We start from the raw sequence: 25,816 nt of genomic DNA, 5'->3' as shown, positions 1-25,816 counted from the left end.
TCTCGATGACTGCCTGTTAAAGGCCCCTACCTTTGACGAAGCTGCCCGAGCAGTTGCCACTACCACAATGATATTCAACGCTTTGGGTCTCATAATCAACTTCGACAAGTCACTCCTGATGCCAAGTCACGACCTGGAATTTATCGGCAGGAGGCTCGATGCAAGGAGCACAAGGGTATACTTACCCACAGCAAGATTTGAGTTCATTCGGGATTTGCTTCAAACTGTATCAGTTGCTTCCAGATCCCACATACTTACCTGCCTGCAGCTGCTCGGGCATATGGCTGCCACCACATATGTGGTGTCACATGCAAGACTCCACCTGCTCAGTCTCCAGCACTGGCTTTTCACTGTTTACACACCGGGTGTACACAGCACGAACAAAACAGTGTCAATTCCCAAACACATCAGGACTTCGCTAACATGGTGGGACAGCCCCAAAAATCTTCTAGCAGGGGTCCCCTTCCACAGGCAAAAGCCCTCAGTACAGATCACAACAGATGCTTCCTTGATTGATTGGCGTGCCCATCTGCAAGAACATTGAGTTCAAGGGCTCTGGATGCCCCAGGAATCCCTACAGCACATAAATTTCCTCGAGTTGCGAGCTGTATTCAATGCCTGTAGGCACTTCCTCCACATGATCCGAGGTCTTACGGTTCACATTCTCACCGACAGTATATGCATGGTGTACTATATCAACAGGCAAGGTGGTGCATGCTCACGCCCACTTTGTGCAGAGGCTATACGACTGTGGAACTGGGCAATTCGGCACGGAATAACCCTTACCGCATCATACCTTCTCGGCAAGGACAATGTCATCGCCAATGCCCTCAGCAAGCACTTCCTTCCCCAACACAAGTGGGATTTACACAACAAAGTTGTTTGCAATCTTTCCCATCTCTGGGGGTTCCCAAGTATAGACCTCTTTGCCTCTCGCCACAACAAAAAGTGCCATCATTACTGTTCGCGAGTGGGCGTCGGCATGAACTCCTTGGAAGATGCTTTCCTACTCAACTGGAGTCGTCACGAATTATTCTACACTTTTCCTCCTGTTCCTCTTATTCCGAGGGTGCTGGAGAAGATAGCAGTGGAGGGCGCAACAGTGATTTTCATAGCACCCTTTTGGCCCCAACAGACTTGGCTGACGCAATTGTCAAGAATGTCGGTCGCTCAGCCATGACGACTACCACTGCTGTCCAATTTGCTGTCTCAACAGCACGGTACAATGGTGCATCGGAACATCGATCACATGCACCTCACGGTGTGGCTCCTAACTGGCTCCAACTGCCAGAAATGACCTGCTCTCAGGCAGTGAGACATGTGCTGATAAACAGCAGACGCCGGACCACTCGCAAAACCTACCTCTACAAGTGGTATTGGTTCCAGTCGTGATGTGTGGAGAGGAACCTTGACCCTCTCTCTTTGCCGGTGCAGCAAGTCCTGGACTACATCCTCCACCTAAAAATGGGTGGGTAATTGCTTCGCTGAAAGTTCACCTGGCAGCACTAAAAGATTCCTACAGGGGCTTGGGAACCTGTACCCGACCTACACAATTCCACTAGAGCGTGGGACGTGGCCTTACTACTGGACATATTAACTCGTCCCCCCTTTGAGCTGTTAGAAACTTGTGCATGCTCACGATGAAGGCGTCATTCCTGCTGGCAATTACTTCAGCACTCGAGTTAGTGAATTGGCAGCTCTATCTGCTGACCCACCGTACACGTTATTTTCTGAGCAGGGGGTACTGCTTCGTGTCCATCCTCCCTTCCTCCCGAAGGTGAATTCTCCTTTCCATATAAACGAGCCCATAAGTCTGCCAACATTCTATCCAAAACCTCACTCTTCACCAGAAGATTCATGTCTACATACGCTCGATGTCAGACAAGTGCTGGCCTTCTACCTGGAGAGAACACGTGCTTTCAGGAAGTCTCAGCGTCTTTTTATAGCTATGGCCGAGCGTTTGAAAGGCCAACAGTTCTCCGCACAATGTATTTCCAATTTAATCGCCTCTTGCATCACACATTGTTATGCCCTACGGCATAAACCTTTACCAGGACGGCTTCGCACTCACTCCACCAGAGGCATGGCCACATCCACTGCTTACCTTAGAGGTGTGCCCTTGCAGGACATATGCTGTGCAGCAACTTGGTCATCTGCTCTTACATTTGCCAGACACTATGCCCTCGCGAAAATATTGAAGAACGATTCAGCGGTGGCTCTAGCTGTTTTGGCCACAGCGCAGAGGCCATACGTCCGAAGCACACCGATACCATTGGACCACTGTTGTGTACTCACCTCAAGTGGAGCACCCTCGGGGACACTACTCAATGAAGAAGAGAGTTATTCACCCTGTGCAGTAATGTCTGTTCTTCTAAATGTGTCCCCCTGTGGGTGCTCCACGACCCACCCTCCTCCCTGCTTTGGAGTTTCTGTTTTATCTTCCAGATGCTTCCGGTTGGGAGGAAACTGACAAGCCGGCCCGTGCTCAGCTGGAACAGCTCGAACGGTGCGAGGCAGCAGGAGCGCATGCGCGGGCTGGCAGGGCTACTGCTAAGAAAGATTCTCTGTTTGCGGCGCCAGGATGAGGTGCGCCAGCACCTCGAGTGGGGCACTCACGGGGACACACATCTTGAAGAACAGATGTTACTGCGACACTATGCAGTAACTCTCTCTTATGTACGTTTCCCCATAATATAAGAACTAGGCGTCACCAAATGAAATTAATACAAGCAAGTTTAAAACAAAGGGAAGTTTTTCTTCACGCAGCTCATGGTCAGCCTGTGGAACTCCTTGCCAGAGGAGCTTGTGAAGACCAGGACTTTAACAGGGTTCAAGAAAGAACTACATACATTCTTATGTAAGTTAGGTCCATTAATGGCTATGAGCCAGGTTGAGTAGGAATGGTGTCCTTAGCCTCTGTCAGAGGCTGGGAATGGGTCAACAAATGGGTGACGGGAGAGGGATTGCTTGAAGATTCCCTGTTCTGTTCACTCTGGGTCATCTGGCATTGGCCACAGTCAGAAGACAGGATACTGGGCTAGATGGATCTTTAGTCTGACCCAGGATAGCTGTTCTTATGTTCTTAAGCAATCATAGTAATTACAGGCCAATAAGCCTAATTTCAGTACCAGACAAAGTGGTTGAAAGTATAGTAAAGAACAAAATAATCAGATTTGTAGAATAACATGGTTTGTTAGGAACGCTTTTATAAAGGGAAATCATTCCTTACCAATCTATCAGAATTCTTTGAGGGGTTCTACACACACACATAGTGATACAATCATAGAATACTAGGACTGGAAGGGACCTCGAGAGGTCATCGAATCTAGTCCCCTGCCCTCATGGCAGGACCAAGTACTGTAAATGATGAACCAAAGTAAGGTGTCCTGTGATAAGGTCCCCTATCAGATGGATGATTAGTTAAAATACAGGAAACAAAAGGTAGAAATGGTCAGTATTCACAATGAAGAGATATATGGGGTCTCCCAATAATCTGTACTGATATCTCTGCTGTTCAATATACTCATAAGTTATCTGGAAAATGCAGTGAAAAGTGAGTTGACAAAATTTGCAAGCTATACAAAATTACTCAAATGGCTAAGTCAGAAGTGAACTGAACAGTTAGTTATAAAGGGATCTTACAAACTGGTTGTTGGGGGAACAAAATAACAGATGAAATTTAATGTTGTTATATTTAAGTAATGCACATTGCAAAATATAATTCCATGTATGCATACAAAATGTTGAGATCTAAATGGCTGCTACCACGCAGGAAGGAGATCTTTGAGTCATCATGGTGAAATGGTTTTTAAAAAAAAAAAAAAGCTAGTATTCAGTAGCAGTCTAAAAAATTGTAACCAAATGGTAGTAAACATTAGGAAAGGGTTAGAACCTACACCAAAACAATCACACAATTTTGTTTACTGCATCTAAAGAAAGATATATTATAAGTGGGGGGGGGGGAATACAGAGAAGGCAACAAAATTATTATTGATAAGGAGCAGATTACATATGAAGAGATTAAAAAGACTGGAGACTGTTCATACTAGAGAAGAGACAGCTAAGGAGGATATAGATATAGGTAAAGAAGGTGTATAAGAACATTTTTTTACTTCATCCCTAACACAAGCACCAGGGGGTCACCTAATGAAATTAATAGGCAGGAGGCATAAAAGAAATATAAGTACTTATTTATTCAGATGAACTCAGCCTGTGCAAACTCATCATGCAAAAGCGGCGAGGAGTCCTGTGACACTTTATAGACTAACTGAAGTGTTGGAGCATAAGCTTTCGTGGGCAAAGACCCACTTCGTCAGATTATCATGGGATATCATGAAGGTCAAAAGTATGAATGGGTTCTAAAAAAATAGAAGATAATTTCATGGAGGATAGGTCCATCAATGGGTATTAAACAGGATGGTCAGGGATGCAGCCTCATGCTTTGGGTGTCCCTTAACCTCTGACTACCAGACAATGGAACTGGATTATAGGGGTTGGATCACTTTATTTGCCCTAATCTCTTAGGGTACATCTGCACAGCAACATTATTTCAATTTTCAATTGTGTAATTTATTTTGAGTTTAACCCTGCTGTGTAGATACACCCGTAATGCCCTCTGAAGCTTGTGCTTTACTTTCAGCATCTGGCAGCAGCCATGGTTGGAAGACAGGATACTGGGCTAGATGGATCACAGGTCATTCTTACCTTCTTATTTTCAACATGTTAAATAACTTGAATCTACCACTGTAGTATTTTCTAATCCTTTAATTATTTTTGTGGCTCTTCTCTGAGCTATTGTGAATTGTGAGCACTGGAGCCAGATACAGTATTCCTGCAGCAGTCTTTCCAGTGCCAAATACAGAGGTAAGCCAACCTCTTTGGTCTCCTAGTGAATTTCCCTTCTTTATGCTTCCTAGGGTCCCATTAGACCTTTTGGATGTAGTATTGCACTAGGACGGGGGTAGGGAACTTCAGGCCCGGGGACCACATGTGGCTGCCAGCTTTCCTGGATTCAGCCCCCAGAGCTCAAGGATCCCTCCTTCCCCCATATTGGAGAGCCTGTGCTGGTGGTCCAGGCCCTGCCACCTACCCACAGGGTTAGAGCACACAAAATCTACTAGCCTGAGCCCCCCTAGGGGAGGGGAATGTGAGGAGTGCCTTTGTCATTCTCACTCAGGGGCTTCTTAATTTGCTTCTCACTTGAGTGTGGCCCCCAACTGATTTTTCTGTGGGTCAGCAGTCCCCGACCTGAAAAAAGATTCCCCATTCCGGCATTAGGAGTATGTGTGTAGCTTATCCACCATGACCCCCAAATGTTTTAAGAGTTGTATCTTCCCAGGATAGAGTCCCGTATCCTATAAGTATGGCTATTGTATGTTCCAAGATATATACATATGGCTTACTTCTGCTGCGTTTACCAAGCAATCCATATCACTCTGAATCAATATTTCTTCTTCATTATTTATCACTCCCCTAATTAGTGTTCCCTGCAAACTTTAACAGTGAATTTAGACCACATCTTAATATAGGGAGAATCTAGTAGAATACATTCCCACCACCACCATATCATAGTCGTGCTCACCTCCTTCCACTCAGTTTGTGGTCGCTAGTATGTGTATAGCAACTACAGTATTTGGTTACATTGAAAAAGTAGTATAGTTGATCAAATAAATATGTTTGAGCACCCTTGCCTTGAGCATTAGCCTCTTCCCACCATCTTCTTATATATTTAGATTTTAGAAACGTAAATTATCTGATTCATTCTGCCGCCGATACAGGATTGCACCATCTAATATATTTACTACTGTACTTTTCAGTGTAGTTTTAAATGTCCATATTTCACAGAGGGTGGAAATTCCATTTCACTACTATTAATAAGATTTCAAAATTTTCATTTCAGACTGGAATGAAATCTGAAAACTGACATTGCTCACAAAGAACAACTCAATGCATCAGAGTGATGAGAAAAAATTGATTTTGATCTTTTTTTTAAAATAACGCAAAATATTTTAAAAAAATAAATGAAAAGTAATTTCAAAATCAGAATGTCAAAATGGAATACTTTGATATTGTTGGAAATGTTTTTAGTTTTCCTAAATGAAATTCTGGTGAAATAACATGATTTTTCAAGGAGAAACCCTGAGACGAGAGTCTAAACCAAAGCAAGCACAATTGAAGGAAATGTATCACACAGAGCAGGAACAGTATTTAATTTTAATTAATTTAATATGATGAAACCACAGTCTAATAGCTGGTTTTGATTACCAGCATAATTTGAATCCAGAGCTTCTACTAGACGTACAATCAGAAAAAATGGGTGTTTTAGGCTGTTAAGCAGCAGTGTCTTTTTTATTATGGAAATTTTAATGTTAAAGTTTCATTAGTGTATTGATTTGGGGCTGATGGTATTTCAAAGTTGTACTAAAATTTTAATTGCTGACATTTTGTGGGACTCAAATGTTTTAAATTTACATCAATAGGCTTGTCAGCAGTCATGCATTTTCAGTATATAAATATGTATTATATGCAAAACAGTGTCTGTTACTATAGCTTTTCAACATGTAATTTTCTGCATCTTAATGCTAGTAGCAAAATATATTTCAGTCTCTAATGTATGCAGAAATCAATGGATTCTATCTATAACAATTTGATTTCATGTGGTAAGTTAAATGGCTAATATCTTGCAATTTCTTGATTACAGAGCACCTGGAACAAATGTATTTATTGGAAGTACATAATTTATTACAAAGCAACCCTTTAAAAGAATTACCACTAGCATGTATAATACTATGGCTTCTAATTGAAAATTAGTCTCCTGTGTCTTGTGACTAGCTTTTAAAGTTGTGTCTGCGATTTGAACTTGAGGGCCAATACTTGCTCTAGCACCTCTTGAGCTAGTCTGTGTTTGAAAACAGAAAGGGAAGCTAGCACATTTTGCAGCAATAAAGTTGTGCCCATCTGAGACTTACTCAAGAGCACTGTATGGTCAAACTATATTTTTAGCTGACTAGGTCATTGAGAGCAACAGTTGGAATGCTATAAAGGGATAAACTTTCAAATGATTGCTTGGGAAGTTAGCAGAGACTGTTGATCATGGAAGTTGTTAGGCTAACATACCATTTGATAGTTCACAATATAAGGGAAGGTCAATGAGAGATAAGCACACAAATGGTTTTCCAAAGTGCAAATCAGGGTGCTACTAAATACAATAATTAGAAGTACTTTTAAGGTTAGCAGTAGAGATAATGAATAGCCAGAGTTTTTTAAGCCTGTAAATTCAACTGTTGGAAAAAACAAAATCTAGGTTGTGTGAGATAAATGATTTGAGTAATATTCCCTGAACATTGTTGAAGGACATATCTAAAAATAAATTTTTTTTTGGAGAATTAGAATGTTCTTTTGCTGCAATTATAACTAAAACTCAAGAACAGGCAGGTCATAAGTTATTCTGGAAATGCAAAAAATATTCTTAGGAATGAGTTACATTTGCAAACAGAACATAAGAATGGCCATACTGGGTCAGACCAATGGTCTATCTAGCCTAGTATCCTGTCTGTCAACAGTGGCCAATACCAGATGCTCCCAGAGGGAGGGAACACAACAGGGAATCCTCATGTGATCCTTCCCCTGTCACTCATTTCCAGACAGAGGCTAGGAGTTCCAGATGTTGACTGTGTGCTAAGTGAAGAAAAACTTCCTTTTGTTTATTTTAAACCTGCTGCCTATTAATATTTAATATTGCACAAATGCTTCAATCTTGCCTATAAATACAGTTTTTTAACCCTGTCTCTGAATTATCACCATGCAGGTCAGATGGAAAAGAATCAGTAGGATATCAGATTTTCTCCTGTGTTTACTGGGAAGCTAAAATCATTAGGAAAAAATAGGTGAAGTGTGACCTCTACATTAGAAAGATACTAATAAGCAAGTAGTCTTGTTAAGATGTGAGATCTTTGGAATATATATATTGCAGATATTTATATTAGTGATTAATTCAAAAAAGTATTATGGATCAAAATGTCTTGTTAGTTACATGAACAATTAGAACTAACTGCAGAACATTTTGACATACTACATATTGAAGTTTAGAAAACAGCCAAACATGAATCTAGAGCAAGTAATTTTCAGGTCAGCAAGTAATGGAGCACGTTTGTGAAGAGACATCTTGGAGTGTAGCTTTTCTTTAGGCACAAGATCTCAGAAATACAAAAGATCTTTGGTGCCTATAAAATCATTGGAACAGTAGTAGGATTCGTGAAGGCTGTATTAGGTGCATACAGTGAAAATAAGAGTGAAGTGCATAAAGATGGGCTACACAAAAGACAGTATTTTTGGAGGCTCCTCCCTAAACTAGCCGGTGGAAAATGCTGACCAGAAGGTTATGTCCTAAGATACACTCCTATCAAGAAATTACATTGAGTCAGGTTGTATACTTAATCATTGGGCCAGATAGAGAAAGAGGGAATGAATGACTGTAGATTAGGAAGCTTCAGGAGGTAGTCGAATTAGTCTTTACACGATAAATTTAAAAAACAACAAATGGTCTGGTAGCATTTTATAGACTAACAAAACATGTAGATGGTATCAAGAGCTTTCATGGGCACAGCCCACTTGAAGTGGGTTTTGCCCACGAAAGCTCATGATACCATCTACATGTTTTGTTAGTCTATAAAATGCTACCAGACCATTTGTAGACTAGAGTTAAGATATGTATGGGGGAGATCCAGGTTCCAACATCCCTTCTCAAGTAACTCTAATCCTTTATTCAAAAGGGAAAGCTTCAACAGAAAAAACGGAGGGGTTCCATGGCAGAATAATTTCCCTTTGGAAACATTTGAGTCTCTCATTTTAGATGCAGTGATTCAAATAAACTTTCATTTGGGAGGAAAATAAACAGCAAATTGGGAAGGGCTGGGGGAATTGTCAACGTTCTAAAAATTATGAACGTCACTTATGAGCAGAGGTAGAACTGGTTTATGTAAACTTTAGTTGTCTTTAAGGGTGATTAGGCAAGTGGGTGAAAGTCTGGGATTTGAGCGAGTTTAAAAACGAAAATGTATACATACAAAATATACACTTTTGAGCCAGGACCAAAGGAAGCATGCATGGCATAGTGCCTTCAAGGGGTATATTTGTTTTATCGTGAATGGATAACATGAGATGACAGTCTAATTGATTGCAAAAGTACATGATCAGTGCTTCTGTAGTGGCTGATCATTAAAGAATAACAGGCTACTGAGTTTCTTCTTAAATTAGCTCAAACGATAGAGGTCTATTGCCAAGGGATGTGAAGGCCAAAATATAACTGGATTCATAAAAGAATGTAACAAACTCATGGAAGAGAGATCCATCAATGGCCATACGTCAAGATGATCAGGGACGTAACCCCATGCTCTGGGTGTCTCTAAGCCATTTTCTGGGACTGGCCAAAATGGGATGGATCACTAGGTAATTGCCCTGTTCTGTTCATTTCATATGAAGCAACTGGGCCATTGTCAGAAGATACACCATTGGTCTCTGACCCATTATGGCTTCTTCTGTTCTTATGGCTGGTGGAATGCTATAGAGAACTCATTCAGAAATGTACAGAGTAGAATTCTGCTGACTCACCAACAGCTGCAAATGGAACTCTTAGACCATGTATGATGCCATATAGGGATGGTGAAGAAGCTGAAGTGGCCAAAGCTGTCATTGCTCTGGTCAGTATTCTGTTCCAAGTGGTTGCTTTTCAATTGAGAATAATTTTGCAATTAAATTTAAATAACATGCAAAGATAGATAAAGCAACTCCCAATCTCCTGCACTGCCTATATAACACATGTATTATCTTATCAGAAGCAGTGTGTGCAGAGCAAAGAGAGTAGTGGTTAGCTACCATAACCCTTTAGAACAAATGACGATTATGTCTCTTCAGAGTCTAATGGAACCAGAATGGCAGCGGGCTGTAAACAAAACAGTGATAGCTTGGATAGGCCTTTACAATGATCATATATGCTCATCTGTCAGTCTGGTAGCTCTTCATTACCTCCTTCCTGGTTTAGCCTTCTCAGGTTCTCAGCATGTACAGTATAGATATCCTGTGGCTGACACACAAAGTAGGAGTGAAAGTTACTAGGTCATATCTACAATACAGAGAAGATCGAAGCTGCCACAGTCAGTCTTCCATGATTCAGATTAGCGGGTCTAGTGAAAACACGCTCATTTGAACTAAGAACGTGCTCCCATCAATGCCAGTAGTCTTTCTCCTACAAGGGGTAAAGGAGTTAGAAGGGAGAGTGTGCTTCCTTTGACTTCCCACAGCATGGCTGGTGCCAAAATTTGATTTAAGATACTTTGACTCAAGCTACACTATCAACGTAACTGGAGCTATGTATCTGAATTTGAACTTATCCCCTAGTGTAGACCGCCCCTACTGAGAGAGTAATTTGGTCATGCTATGCCTTCCTCTACAGCATGGAAGACTTGTAAAGCATGTTGACTATTGGCCGTGGAATAGGTACTCATGTCAGTCACTAGTACCACTTCATGTGTCCTTTCTATTGCCTTTCTTAAAATGTTGTAAAGCTTTAATATTTTGCAGTAGAGAATAAGAGCACCTTCTCTACAGCTGCTGCAGAAAAAAAAATGAAAGTCTTTGTAATGTTCACTTAGTAATATTTGCGGTTATCATTGTAGGGCAGTAGTACTGTGGCTAACAAATTATTTTAGTTCAGGACCAAGGGCAAGCACAGATTTTAATGCTATATTCAGAAAATTTTAAAATAGTTGTAATTTCAATAACAATATCGTATTTTTTAAGATCTGACAGCCCATGCATTTTGTATGTTTTGTATGTATTTTCACTCACAATTTTAATAGCAACATCGGGTGACTCTGTATATTAGTAGAATATTAAAATTTTTGGATTGCAAATACTCTGATGAACAATACATTTAAGGTCACAGTGGTTATTACAGCAGAACTGGTGGCATCGCCGTTCACTTAAGATTTCCTGACATTTTAACATTAAGATCCTCTTTTCAGTTCCTTATGACTGCCAAACTTGAACAGTTTGAGTTCACATTTTCCATGTTGGATATTTGTCTCAGGCTGACTTACTATGAAAATTTTCAGGTAAAACAGTTCTGCTGTTTTTGAGAATAATAGTAGGAAATTATAAATATCTATTCCAAGACTGATTCATCCCCAGAGCAAGTCCACCGTTGGCACTAAAGAAAGCAGAGGTCCTGTGGTAAAACATAGTGGCTGTGTCTAGACTGCATCCCTTTTCCGTAAAAGGGATGCAAATTAGACACGTCGCAATTGCAAATGAAGCGGGGATTTAAATCCTCCCCCCTGCTTCATTTGCATAAAAATGGCTCCCACTTTTTTCCAGCTCGGAGCTTTGCCGGAAAAAAGCGCCAGTCTAGATGTGGATGTTTCGGAAAATAAAGCCTTTTCCGAAAGATCCCTTATTACTCTTAAAATAAAGAATAAGGGATCTTTCGGAAAAGGCTTTATTTTCCGAAAGATCCGCGTCTAGACTGGTGCTTTTTTCCGGCAAAGCTCCGAGCCTGAAAAAAGCGGCAGCCATGTTTATGCAAATGAAGCGGGGGGGATTTAAATCCCCGCTTCATTTGCAATTGCAATGTGTCTAATTTGCATCTCTTTTACGGAAAAGGGATGCAGTCTAGACACAGCCAGTGTGTGATCATGTAATTCAAAAGTGTGAAAATGCATATGAACATGGTGATGCAACTAAGTTTTCCATAAGCAATCTTAATTCCAGCATTTCCTATTTTTTGAAGTGCTTGACTTTGCATCCTTATTCTTTTTCAGCTTAGTGGTTTGTTTGTTTTGTTTTGTTGTGTTTGTTTCTTTGTTTGTTTTGAGGGGGGAGACAGAATAGTATTCAGCTGCAGGTTCATAACTTGCTACAAAAAGTTACCTTTGATCATCTGTACCAGTCCATATGCTTGAATATAATTCATCTCAGCCAGGAGATAAAGACAATATGCTGGAAGATATTTGATGATGTAATCTCATTTGTATGACAGGCTTTCTGGTTTATCTTAGGCGTCATTTCTTACTGTAGCAGATAGAAAGCATTGTATGTTGCACTTCAGCACATAAGACATCCTTCTGATCCTACATTTATGACTGAACACACACCACAATACATGTCTGGGTGTGGTGTCCAGAAGAGGCATAGATGATCTGAAAGAACACAACCCTACCGTGTGGAAGGCAATAAAACAGATATGAGGATTTGCCCACTTTGAAAGTAGCCAACAGGACAATCTAGGACACATTTCAACAATTCATTAACAGGAAAATACCTTACTATAAAGGCCAGCCACCCAGGAAGATATAACTGGCTTTAGGCTTATGACATAGTTAATTAGAGGGCAAGTCATGGGAAGAGGGTTTGTCAGATATTGTCCAAACAGTGGTGGCAGGCCAAATAAGACAATTGTTTTGACAGCCCATTTGTTTTATGGTTGTCATGCTTCAGCAGGCCAAACAAAAGAGTACGTTTACATAGGGTAAATCTACAGTCTATACTGGAAGTATAAATTTCAACTTGAGATATGCATGTTTAAGACATGCATAATTAAGTAGCCGCAGTAGTGCAAGTGGCAGTGGCAGCCCCCCAAGTACATTCCTGTCCAAGAGTCTAGGTATATAGTGAGGTGTCTGGCTCTTGCAGCTGCTTGCACTGCTGAGGTTATGCTATATTTTCAGCAGATTGGTTCAATCAGAGCTAGCTTGGGTATGTCTCCTTATGCAGAAATTTACTGAACATAACCCATAGAGCTTAACCTATAGAGCTCTTTTCTAAAACAAATTAAAACTTCCCTGCTACTGACTTTCCTCATCTACTCTTTAAAGCTATCCTGACCATTTCCCAAAGGAGTCAGCCTCAAAGCCCATATAAAAAAGTAGCCACATTATAAATAACAGGCAAAATCAAGAAAGTATGGATCACCAGCTCAGAACTACCAACTTGCTACCTATGAACTGCACTTTAGATCAATCTCAAGGCACTGACTGGGAGAAGCAACTCGTTCTTTTCTTTCCTCTCCAGTGTCCAGTCCTATGATAGTTAACCATCTGAGTTTCTCCTCAAAGTGTGAACTGCCATTCTGAGACCTCTTCCTCCCTCCCTGCAATCATGTTCCTGTAACATGTTCTGTTAGAGAAAACCCTGGTATGTGATAGTGCTGATCCTGGAGGATTATTTTACTGGCTTAAAGAGCTATTGCATCCCAATTCATCAACTATACGTACATGTTTAGAGTATACCCATGTATACTGTGCAGAAATATGAAACATGTTGAGTGCTGATGGTGATATTGAGATATTAATCGTGTAATATCCCAGATGCAAATATCCTTGAAAAAGATATTTAATATCTTGAAAAAGATATTAAATTCGACACTTTACACCTAGGTCTGAATAAAGAATCTAATTATCTTGCCCATTACAAAGATAGCTTCCCCAATTATCACCTCTACTATCATTAGCTCACAGACATTTACCTCCCCCCTCCCATCTCCCTTCTGTTCTGAAATTTGATTTGTCCTTTTCATATGTGTTCATTTTTTTAATTGTATCCTTTGGTGTATATATGGTTGTGACAATTTTCTACCACTATTTGATCTGAGGAAGTGGGTCTGGCCCACGAAAGCTCATCACCTAATAAACCATCTTGTTAGTCTTTAAAGTGCTACATTTTGTTTCAGCTACACCAGACTAACACGGCTACATTTCTATCACTTGAAAAAGAGGGCATGGACTTAGGAATGACTCTTTGGAAGTCCATTCTCCTGGAGATAACTGTTACTTAGGGAACATCCACCCATCTCCAGCATTAACAGGCTGTAGTTAATATGAGCAGTGAAGCTGCCATTTCTCTTTGAGACATGAGCTTAGTGCTGAAAGCCCTTACTAAGATGTTGAATTTATCTGTATGAAAAATCACTGTCAAGGTATGGTCTATGAATGTTTCCTTTTTGGAAGCACTCTGCATAGTTATAAAATCAGTCCATTAGAAACATATGCTTCACACTGCACCGGAAAAGAACAAGCAGTTGCAGGTCCATGTTTTATACCATATTGTTTAACCGGATGAAACAGTTCATACAAGTGGCTTAGTTGTGCTGTGATAAGGAAGTGACAGAATCTCTCAAAGCTCACTCTGCTTGATCAGAGGTGACGTTTTAGTGAAATTAGACACTTCCCTCTTAGCAATAAATAAACTACTTACTCTGGCCTCACTTCACATACACTAAGCATTATGGGATTAATGTCCAACTCTCAGCAATTAGGAGCAGTGTACTGAAATCTACTGTTGGATTCTAATCCCTCAATACTATTGTGTACATATTGAGATTCCGAAATCTTAGGTTGGCACAGAAAATAAAAAAGAATGGGATTTTTTTCCTGCCTGATAATTTAATTTTCTTTACTATCAGGCTCTCCTTTCTATTCTGCTCAAAATTACTGCACTGGTGCTATTGAAATTCAGGTAGTTACATACACAGAAATAGAGGTAAAGATTAGAGATATGGAGGTACAGGAGCATCTGATAGATGGTTAAAATTCCATTGTCAGTCAGACTAGATTCAGAATTAAAGTTACCCGTAGCTGAGAAAATATGTCCTTCAAAACTTCACCCAACCTGGGTGAGCAATATATTTATAGAAAGAGCAGACCTCACCAAAAGAACTTCATATTACTGTCTTCATCTGCAAGCAGGAAGGAACTATTCTCAGACATCTGGACAAGCAGAGAAAATCTCAGAGAAAATTGTCAGGAAAGGAAGCGTTCTCGTTTTAAAATTTATTCAGCAATATTGACAGAGCAGATTTCAGATTTCCCCCTCCTCCCAGTGCTCTGGGTTTAGCTAATTTAAAAACAAATACAAAGTTTAGGGAATCTTCGATCAGCACCTTTATAGGCTGAATCACTTGCCTCAACATATGTGAAAAAGATCCTCATCCAGGTTGTTTACAAATTCAGAGAATTTAATACTTTTGACAGAACTTTAGAGTTTTGAAAACAGAAGATCTGGTTATTTGCATAACAGGCTGAGCAGGGATTGTCTTGCATATGTGTAAATAGTACCCAGTATGAGGTATGTGGTGGCCTTGACAATAGAAATTACATGGTTGTTTCAGTTGATGAATTCAAGTGTTTAATTTGAAAGAAAGTTTGAGTTCTGATATAGCAGAATCTTTGTAAAATGTGCTCAGCTCTGTGAATGGTAAATATCTGTAAAAGGAACATTCCCAAAAATCAAGTATCAGAGGGGTAGCCGTGTTAGTCTGAATCAGCAAAAATGACATGAAGTCCTGTGGCACCTTATAGACTAACAGATTTATTGGAGCATAAGCTTTTGTGAGCAAAGACCCACTTTGTCAGATGCCTCTGCCCACGAAAGCTTATGCTCCAATAAATCTGTTAGTCTATAACGTGCCACAAGACTTCTCATTGTTATTCCCAAAAATTAATCTGTGGTTCTTGGATGAGACAGTTCTGTAAGTGATTTTAGACCTTTACACTTTTATCTGAGATGCTTTTGAAGATGACAGATATATTCTAATAACTCCAAGGCACCATGGGGTGTTAGCTTTTGAACCCAAATACTGCTTCGACTCTGCAGTGGAGGCACTGTAGGTACAGCTCACATTAGCCAGACATTAAAATTAAAAACTAAGGATAGTTCAGTGAGCTAATTGGATCACTTCCACCATACAGAGTGCACCAGGCCAGGGCAGGCTCTGTGTAGTTTACATGCATTCATGACACATACAGAATGTGCATACTGAGGGGGTAGGGCTAATGGGAGGATTTGACAGCACCATGAAGAGTGCAGGAGAGAAAAAGACTCCTGAGAAAGGCTGTTAGTGTGGTGAGGGAGCTAGGAAGAGCGGGTGCTCACCTTCCCTTAAGCATACCCATTAACGGAGTAGTGGCATTGCAGTTTTCCCTTCCTTCGATGGGATGAGGTGGTATTGAGACAAGAGTGCCTGGACCTCAGGCAGAGGTTGAAGGAGCAAAAGCAGGTGGAGAGTGTAAGGCTCAGAGGGGCAAGAGTGTGAGGGAGAGGTGGAGTCAGGTTTATTGAGGGGAGGGGAAGGTGTTATATTAATGTAGATGTTAGGCCTTTTTATAGGCAATCAACCTATCAATGTCCAACTCTGAATGGTATTAAACAAGATTCAGGCTTTGTATACAGAGCACTCAACCTGCTTAGAACCATTTAACCTTTTACTAAATAAACGGAAGAGAAAAAAAAAAGTTCAAGCATTTAACATATAAAATATTAAGAAAATTTTATTCTAGCAATATCCTGTGTTTCCTTTCCCTTTAACTGAAACCTTCCCCCATCTTTCACCATGTGATAATCTATGAGGTAGTATTAAAAATGATTATAACTGTCCTTTCTATGGAATTTAGAAAAAGTTAGTTCAAATGGGCTGACACTGCTCTTACTGTTGTTTGAGGTCCAGTCATGTTTTCTAGAAGGCAAAACAAACATGCAAGAGAGTTAGAGAACAGCTTGTCTCTGGTGCTGACTCACATGCATCCTTACTGCTGGAGAAACAGGCACACAGCACATGGTCTTATTAGCCATATTGAGGCCTAGCAAACTTGTACTGATGTTGGGCTATTGAGGGCATTGCATTTAGCTGCTCACTTGCTTACAGCAGCATTGCAGAATATCTAGTCTGGGCCAGTTAAGCCAGACTCCTTTTAGACACAAGGAAATTGGAGAGATACAAAAGAAAAGAAATAAGTTGGGGAAGGAAAAGAACACATGGAAAGTGGGGTGGCAAAGTCTCACTTCCCATGTAGTGTTTGGAGACTTAGCTGGAGCCCATGAGGTGGAAAAGCAGTTTGGCTCTGCCTTTCTGGTCCAGCCTGGTCAGGACATTTCTTAGGATTAGGACAAAGAAAACCGGAGTTCTGTGAGACATTGGGAGTGACTGTCATCATGGTAAAAGCGGGGAGGAGTCCTGTGGCACCTTGTAGACTAAGGGTATACACTACCATCCTCGTTCGAACTAGGGTGGTTAATGTAGTCATACGAACTTGCAAATGAAGCCCGGGATTTGAATTTCCCGGGCTTCATTTGCATGTTGCCGGGCGCTACCATTTTTAAATGTCCACTAGTGCGGACTCCGTGCCCACGGCTACATGCGGCACGAACTAGATAGTTCGGACTAGGCTTCCTATTCCGAATGATCTGTACGCCTCGTGGAACAGGAATAGGAAGCCTAGTCCGAACTATCTAGTTCGTGCCGCGTGTAGCCGCGGGCACGGAGTCCGCACTAGCGGACATTTAAAAATGGCGGCGCCCGGCAACATGCAAATGAAGCCCGGGAAATTCAAATCCCGGGCTTCATTTGCAAGTTCGTATGACTACATTAACCACCCTAGTTTGAACTAGGATGGTAGTGTAGACATACCCTAACTGAAGTGTTGGAGCATAAGCTTTCGTGGGCAAAGACCCACTTTGTCTTTGCCCACGAAAGCTTATGCTCCAACACTTCAGTTAGTCTATAAGGTGCCACAGGACTCCTCGCCGCTTTTGCAGATTCAGACTAACACGGCTACCCCTCTGATACTTGTCATCATGGTGACACTCCCACCTTCCTCTTTTCTCATTTTTTAGTCAGCCGGCATTTCCAACCGTCCTTCCCTTATATTTCCCCCCAAAAGTTATTTTTTCTAGTTTAAAAAAAAGGGAGAGGGTGATGGATAGAATAGCCAGTCCATACTCTCGCTATTTTGTTCATTAATTTAGACCTCATTTTGAACATACAAATTTTAGTTCATCGATTTCTGGTCCCAGGCGTCTCTTTTTAAAGAAATGATCCTAATGTTTTCCTTGAGTTAAATCAGTAGGCTTTTTTTGTTTGAACCAATTGTATGTCCCTCTTGCACATATTTCTATTAATGTTTGTTGTTATAGGTTACCATAACATTTTATACTTTCATGTCTAACATTTCATGTCTAATGTTTACAATGTATGTTAATTTGTAGGCCCAGTTATTACAACAAAGGGCAAATTGGAGAGGGTTTTTTTGGGGGGGGGAGGGAGGAAATAAAATAACATAATTTCCAAAAAATGAAATGGAAAAAATATAAAAATAAAACAATTTCATCGGGCTCTTAACTATAGGAAGACCTAGGATAGATGGGTGGTCTTACAATATTTCTACATTTTCTCTTTTCTGCAACCTTCTATGCAACCAGTTACACAGAATGTGTTCACTGTGTTACAAACATTCCATTGTCCTTTTGTGTGAAATGTCATATTCATTTAATAGATTGTCAAGTTCAAACAGAAGTCAGAAGTGCAAGGTTTTAGCAGCACTACTTTTGTATAGAGCCAGAGAGGAGAAGGGTGCAGGGAAGAGAGAGAGCGCATTGCACTTCACTGAGCAACTTTGAGCACTTTACATTATTATTTGACCTGATTATTAATGCTGAACAGTCTGTCAGGTAATAAAGATAAATTTTGATATACTTCTAATGCAAATAAGTGATTTTCTCCTTTCCAGTGTTTATTGGTTTTGTAGTTTACATGCCATAAGATGAGTCATTTTTTGTTTAATAGACAATTTAGGTCTGTGAAATGAAACACTGCAAAAGTAATTCTGACAGGATTGACAGGCCTAGGGATGGGGCTCAGCTGCTATAGACCTCTAGATTTGATGGCAGTCTAACAATAAATAATCCGATACTGGTGAAATGATAGAGGATGTCAATTTAAAGTTCTTGATTGTCAAAACTAAGATTGTTTTATCGCTGAACTGTTGCAGGGCAAATTTATACTACTTTGTATGCTTCAAATTTTTATCCTTAATATGTAGGTCTGTATCATATGGGCTGACAATCCATAGATGAGAATTTTATCTCTCTTATCTTCCGAATTTCACAGTACAGACACTGCTAGAATTTTTAGTTTAGGAAGCTTTAGACTAGTAATAACAGAGACTCATTCACTGCACATATTGTTTTTGTATTTATATATGCTGGAAATTTTACACTTTTAGCCCAGGCAATTTCTAAAATTTGACAACTCTGTTTAATTACCAAGCAGTGGAAGACTCAAATGCTGTCTCAGCTCTGTGGTTTTCTCTAGACATGTCTACACTAGGAGATTATTCTGAATTTACTAAGTTCAACTTCTGGACACTCAATTTTACAAATTCGAAATTCTGTGTACACACTAAAAATTCTAGCAGTGTCTGTACTGTGACATTCTGAAGATAAGAGATAAAATTCCCATCTATGGATTGTCAGCCCATATGATACAGACCTACATATTCAGGATAAAAATTTGAAGCATACAAAGTATCATACATTTTCCCTGCAACAGTTCAGTGATAAAACAATCTTAGGGGAGGGATAGCTCAGGGGTTTGAGCATTGGCCTGCTAAACCCAGGACTGTGAGTTCAGTCCTTGAGGGGGGCCATTTAGGGATCTGAAGCAAATCTGTCAAAGATGGTACTTGGTCCTTCTGTGAGGGCAGGGGACTGTACTCAATGACCTCTCAAGGTCCCTACCAGTTCTATGAGATAGGTATAGCATTATGGGGAAGAATCAAATGTAGTCTGAGGCATGCTTTGTTAATGTGGATGTGCTACCTTGGACTCAGAGCCCCGGGAAGCGCTGTGGGGGGCCAATTAGAGGCACCAGAGCATCCACATTAATGTTATTTCAGACTTACAAGTTCAGGAATAGCATTATTCCTCATGAAAAGCAGGACTACAGAGTTTAAATTCAGCAGACTTTTATTCTGGAATAACGGGCTTGGTAGTATGGATGCATTGCTTACAAAATTGATTTTTGGGGGCTAATTTCGGACTAAGGTCCCAATGTAGACCAGGCCTCTGAGAGTTAAATGCAAATGCAGTACATGTATTGTTTTTGGTGTACATAAAATGATTATGGGAGAGCCTGCAAACTCCTGGTAAAACTACAGACTTCTTTGTCTTGACTTGAATTTTACTTTGTGTTACCACCTTAACAACATATTGTAAGAACACAGCTTTATTGCCTAGAAAAGGCAAGGCATTGGTTGTACCAGTCTGCAACTGTAGAGTTACTCTCCAAATAGTCATGAATTCCATCCTGAGTCTGGTCTAGGAACCAAATTAGAACAATCACCCGTTTTGTATTTTAAATAATGTTCCTTATTTTTTGCTTAACGCCTTGCAAACATCCTGTAGGCAAATGATTACATGTACAATAATTTTTTTAAGCAATAATCCTGCAAAATGTTATGCATATATACAGATGTGTGGACCATGAAACCATTGTGGGATGCTGCCTCTTTAAAAATAAGATAGGGCACCAGGCAGCGTGGCGGTATCAAAATTTGCAGGCCTGCTGAGGGAAACTTAGGCACTTACAGAGTTAGGTGGCAACTGAACAATGCTTTTTTGAATATCCCTGCCACCTAAATGTTGGATTTTGGCACCTAAAAAAGAAATTAAATGCCTAAATCCCTTTGAATTTAGCCAAACAGGATGTAAGATATCCTGTTTAACACTGTATTTCCAACTGCATTGCTTATGTTGTCTCCTTTTTTTTCTTTTTTTCATTCAGTGGAGCAGATTACTATGATTATGGACATGGGCTTAGTGAGGAGACATACGATTCTTACGGTGAGTTACTTTGTAATTATAAGTGTATTTTAAATAATTTTTGGGAAAAATCAGTTTAAACAGAAAAGAAAATTCATTTACTTTGCTGCAATCCCACATCAGACTCTCTACCTGCATGAATCCCATTGTTATAGGTGTTAAAAGATTTATGGTTACAGGGACACATTTGTTGTGGGGGAGCTTTGTATTTATGTTTGCTATATTTGCCGTATAACTGGACACATAAACACTAAGAATTATCCACCGTTACTCTTTTTTACTATATTTCCACAAATCAGTAGGATTATTTTCAGACTACAATAATATTTAGTGTGAATAAGGCAGAACTGGGCCATAAGGTCTCAATTTAGTAGAATACTTAAACATATGCTTAATGTAAAACATGCTTAAACTTCACAGAAACCAGTGGAAGCACATGGTTAACTTATGTTAATGCCTAACATAGTGAATGCTAGTGGGAAGGGGGGGTAGTTTTAGAAGGTAAAATAAATAAAGAACAAGTCAAAATCACCTAGAAAAGTTAGATGCCTGCAAGTCACCAGGGCCTGATGAAATGCATCCTAGAATACTCAAGGAGCTGATAGCTAGAGGCTCAGATATCTCCTCTATCATCTATGGAAAATCATGGGAGACAGGAGAGATTCCAGAGGAATGGAAAAGGGCAAATATAGTGCCCATCTATCAAAAGGGAAACAATAACAACCCAGGAAACTACAGACCAGTTAGTTTAACTTCTTTACCAGGGAAGATAATGGAGCAAGTAATTAAGGAAATCATCTGTAAACACTTGGAAAGTGGCAAGGTGATAGGGAACAGCCAGCATGGATTTATAAAGAACAAATTGTGTCAAACCAATCTGATAGCTTTCTTTGATAGGATAACAAGTCTTGTGGATAAGGGAGAAGCGGTGGATGCGGTATACCTAGACTTTAGTAAGGAGTTTGATATGGTCTCGCATGATATTCTTATCAATAAATGAGGTAAATACAACTTAGATGGGGCTACTATAAGGTGGGTGCATAACTGGCTGGATAACTGTACTCAGAGAGTAGTTATTAATGGTTCACAATCCTGCTGGAAAGGAATAACAAGTGGGGTTCCGCAGGGGTCTGTTTTGGGACTGGCTCTGTTCAATATCTTCATCAACAATTTAGATACTGGTATAGAAAGTACGCTTATTAAGTTTGCAGATGATACCAAGCTGGGAGGGGTTGTGACTAATCTGGAGGATGGGGTGATAATTCAAAATGACCTGGACAAATTAGAGAATTGGTCTGAGGTAAATAGGATGAAGTTTAATAAAGACAAATGCAAAGTGCTCCACTTAGGAAGGGATAATCAGTTTCATACATACAGAATGGGAAGCGACTGGGAAGGAGTATGGCAGAAAGGGATCTAGGGGTTATAGTGGACAACAAGTTAAATATGAGTCAGCAGTGTGATGCTGTTGCAAAGAAAGCAAACATGATTCCGAGATGCATTAATAGGACTGTTGTGAGGAAGACACAAGGGGCTCGTCTACACTGGCCCCTTTTCCGAAAGGGGCATGTTAATTTCAGAGGTCGTAATAGGGAAATCCACGGGGGATTTAAATATCCCCCGCGGCATTTAAATAAAAATGTCCGCCGCTTTTTTCCGGCTTTTAGAAAAGCCGGAAAAGAGCGTCTACACTGGCCCCGATCCTCCGGAAAAAAAGCCCTTTTCCGGAGGATCTTATTCTTATTATTAAGCAATGGGCTTAAACTGCAGCAAGGGAGGTTTAGGTTGGGCATTAGGAAAAAGTTCCTAACTGTCCGGGTAGTCAAACACTGGAATAAATTGCCCAGGGAGGTTGTGGAATCTCCATTTCTGGAGATATTTAAGAGTAGGTTAGATAAATGTCTATCAGGGATGGTCTAGACAGTATTTGGTCCTGCCTTGAGGGCAGGGGTCTGGACTCGATGATCTCTCGAGGTCCCTTCCAGTCCTAGTGTTCTATAATTCTTTGCTGAATCAATACTATACTGAGCACATTTCAGAATTTGTTTATGGTCTTTTGGGGGTATTAATTCATTTCCAAGTTCTAGTTCTGTAAAGTCAAGAAGGTACAGATTGAACTTCTGACTGATGCTGAGCCAGAGAATTTGCCAAACCAAGGGAGGTGAACATTGTCTAGCAGTATTATCGACACTTTCACTGCTTACTGACTGGGCTTTTAGAAGACGTTGAGGATAAATCAGAGTTAAATTACACCACAGAAACACTGAGAGCCAGAGCTGGTGGCTATAAACAGGAAACTTGGCCACACCTATGATGAGTGGACATCTGGCTAACTAAAATCATGCCGGACCAAGGACGTTGTTGGGCCAGATAGTGCTGGACTAAAAGGTTCAACCTGTAGTAATTATATAAAGTTATAAAAGTATTTTAATATACATAATTGTTCTAGAGTACTTGTATGAAGGCAAAAGAATGCATAATAAAGCAAAAAGCACATGCCTCAATTGTAGGTTTAAATTTTTCAAACCAGAAGTTCAGTGGTGACAAGTTTAATTAAAGGAATCGGTTGTGGATTAGAAGCATAATGCATGTTAGAAGGCACCTTTGCTTCCTGGAGAAATATTAAACCTCTGGTTAGAGATCAGAGAAATGCAGTCTTCTATCAGTCAGGAAGCTCAAAAACTCATGAATTGTCAGTGACTGGTGCAAGTGAATCATGACTCTGGTTAATGGATGTTATGACATTTTTTTAGAACATAACTGGAAACCATTTCCTGGCATATCTTTTGAAGTGCATTTTATGATATCTCCTCCCCGAAGCAATGATGACCTCAGCTAAGATTTGTTTGTCATAACAAACGCTTTGAACATACAGGTTTGCCACATGTCATCTACTTGAATTGATGCAAGTAACTCGAGGGAAAGTCATTGATTAGATGAGTGCATCAAAAGAGGAGGTCACTTCAAGCAATTTTTGCCCCTCATAGCTCTTTAAATTGGTCTCTGTTGACAGCACAGCTTAAATCATTCTCTATTCCAGCATGAAAGTTAACCGTTGACAGTAGGAGTCTGATTTCTCAGAGTAGCTCATTAAAGAAAAAAATGATAGGGATGAATCTTAATGCAGGACACAAAAAGATACAACATTTTGTAACATTACAGTATTTAAGATAGAAAATGTGAATTTTTCTAATTAAAACTTGTTAGTTTAAACTGATAGCTTTTTATTTGTGAGGGCAAAGTTCTTTAATCAGAAATTTAGTACATTTAGTACATTTTGAGATTTACAGAAAGATCGTTAGCACTTTGGGGAAGGATGGTGTCTTCCTATTTATTTCTACCCCTAGCACATTCAGATTCTGATTTTGATTTTCTCCTCGGTGCTACCATAATACAAATGTTATTATCGTTAATAATACAATTTAGTGTGTGTTGTGAAAAATCTTTGTGTGTTTGTTCATTTTGTTGTTACAAACAAGGCTAACAATGTCCTTTGCTCTTTGAAGATTGTAAAAGAAACCTAGCTCTTTAGATCTTACATTTCACAGGGGAAAAAAAAGATGTATTCCACTAATATCTCATGATTTGAGTTGCTTTTACAAAAGGGAAGCCACCAGTGCTGATTATCTTTTCACTTGCGGATTTGTAATTCAAAGTAGTGACCAAAAGATGTTTGGCTTTGTTTTTTGTTTTTTGTTTTTTTTAAAAAGCTCTTCAGTAGATTGCATAGAATTGCCTGTACTTACTCCAGGTCATGTTAGTACAAGCATCCTCTAAACATTCTGCCTCCATAGTTGCACTCTTCTTTGCAGCCACATTACTTAAACACATCACCCCAAGACGTGGTGGGAGTGCAGTGTGGGGAAGTTCACCAGCTCTTTGACTAATATTGGATTTCATTGTCTGCAAATATCAGTGCAAAAGCACCAAACTCCAAAAATAAACTTAAAAAAAAAAGATGTCAAAACAAAGATTGCCATAAGAATCATTAGGAAAGATCTAATTGAGATTGCTTTTCCTTGTTTTAGGTCAAGAGGAATGGACCAACTCAAGGCACAAGGCACCTTCTGCAAGGACAACAAAGGGAGTCTACAGAGACCAGCCATATGCCAGATACTGATTGTACTGTCTGATGTTGTGAAATATCCAATCTTCACCATCCTGTATACTGTCCCAAGTAATTTTTTTCTATAAACAATCCCTTTTTAGTCAATCAAAGTGCTTAAAAATTGAACGGATGGACTGAACTTAAATATTCTACTGAAAGAACAATCTGGACAGAAAGTTATGTAAAACAAGGAACTTTGTTATTTCCAAACTGTATTTGAAAAATAGGTGATCAAAAACAAATAACCTCTGATTAACTAGTGTTAAACAAAAACTAGGTTTACTAAAAATGTTAATCCATTCTTTTAACATAAGCATAACCTTTTATTTTAAAGGTTTTCAGCAATTTAGTTTTTAGTTTTATTTTTCAACCATTTTGCTAGTTTTTTTTTCTCTTGCAAATATGCGTAAAAAGGGAAGCAAATTACAAATGCAAATAATGTGGTATTTTGTAACTCAAGTCTTGAAATGTTCTGTAGTGTTAAGCAAAGTTTACTCTTGCTTGATACTAAATAAACTTTTGAAAGAAAATCAGTGTGTCTGAGAGTAATTTTATGTTATAGTTTATTTTAGAATAAACCTTCATAAATAGTAGTAAACAGGGAGAAATTCATCTAACAATGATCAATATAAAAGGCTCATACTAAACACTGTACAGCTTTTTTTAAAAAATGGTATAAACCTAAATGTACATTTATATACTCACAATAGATTTAAATGCTGTTTAAAGTATCCAAATGGTATGGATCTGCTTGAATGCCACATTTAAAAAAATAAGCTTGGTTAAAAATGGTTTAAAATAGCTAATGAATTTTCTGAAAAAGATGTGACTAGTTTTCATCTTGTTGAGCATTTTTTCACTAGTGCAACTTTGGAATTTTTATGAGAATTTTGGTACCTTAATGACTACCTCGCTCCGTGCTGGAAGCAATAAACACAAAGCTTTTAAAGACTTTCTGACTTGACTAATTGAGGTCGCTTTCGTCAGAGGCAGAGGATGTGTAACCCTTAAAACGGTCATCATTTGCAAAGGTAAATAAATCAAATAAGATTTTAATCTCAC

At 39.5% G+C, this 25,816-nt stretch overlaps 1 protein-coding gene across 3 annotated transcripts in view; it reads left to right on the top strand.

Moving 5' to 3' along the window:
* The window catches only part of KHDRBS3 (KH RNA binding domain containing, signal transduction associated 3), a 314,537-nt gene extending 289,253 nt beyond the window's left edge, over nucleotides 1–25,284 (top strand). For all 3 annotated transcript variants that reach the window (XM_075920082.2, XM_075920081.2, XM_006123528.5), the window contains 2 exons: nucleotides 20,609–20,667; nucleotides 24,675–25,284. In XM_075920082.2, the coding sequence (XP_075776197.1) occupies nucleotides 20,609–20,667; nucleotides 24,675–24,766 (151 nt within the window). In that variant the 3' untranslated portion in view covers nucleotides 24,767–25,284. The remainder of the gene's footprint in view (nucleotides 1–20,608; nucleotides 20,668–24,674) is intronic.
* The last annotated feature ends 532 nt before the right edge of the window (nucleotides 25,285–25,816 follow it).

Source organism: Pelodiscus sinensis, chromosome 2, assembly GCF_052426305.1.
Source record: "Pelodiscus sinensis isolate ZL-2025 chromosome 2, ASM5242630v1, whole genome shotgun sequence".
In the NCBI taxonomy this organism is placed as follows: Eukaryota; Metazoa; Chordata; order Testudines; family Trionychidae; genus Pelodiscus; species Pelodiscus sinensis.
Note: the sequence above shows the minus strand (reverse complement) of the source record. Positions and strands in the feature narration are given on the sequence as shown.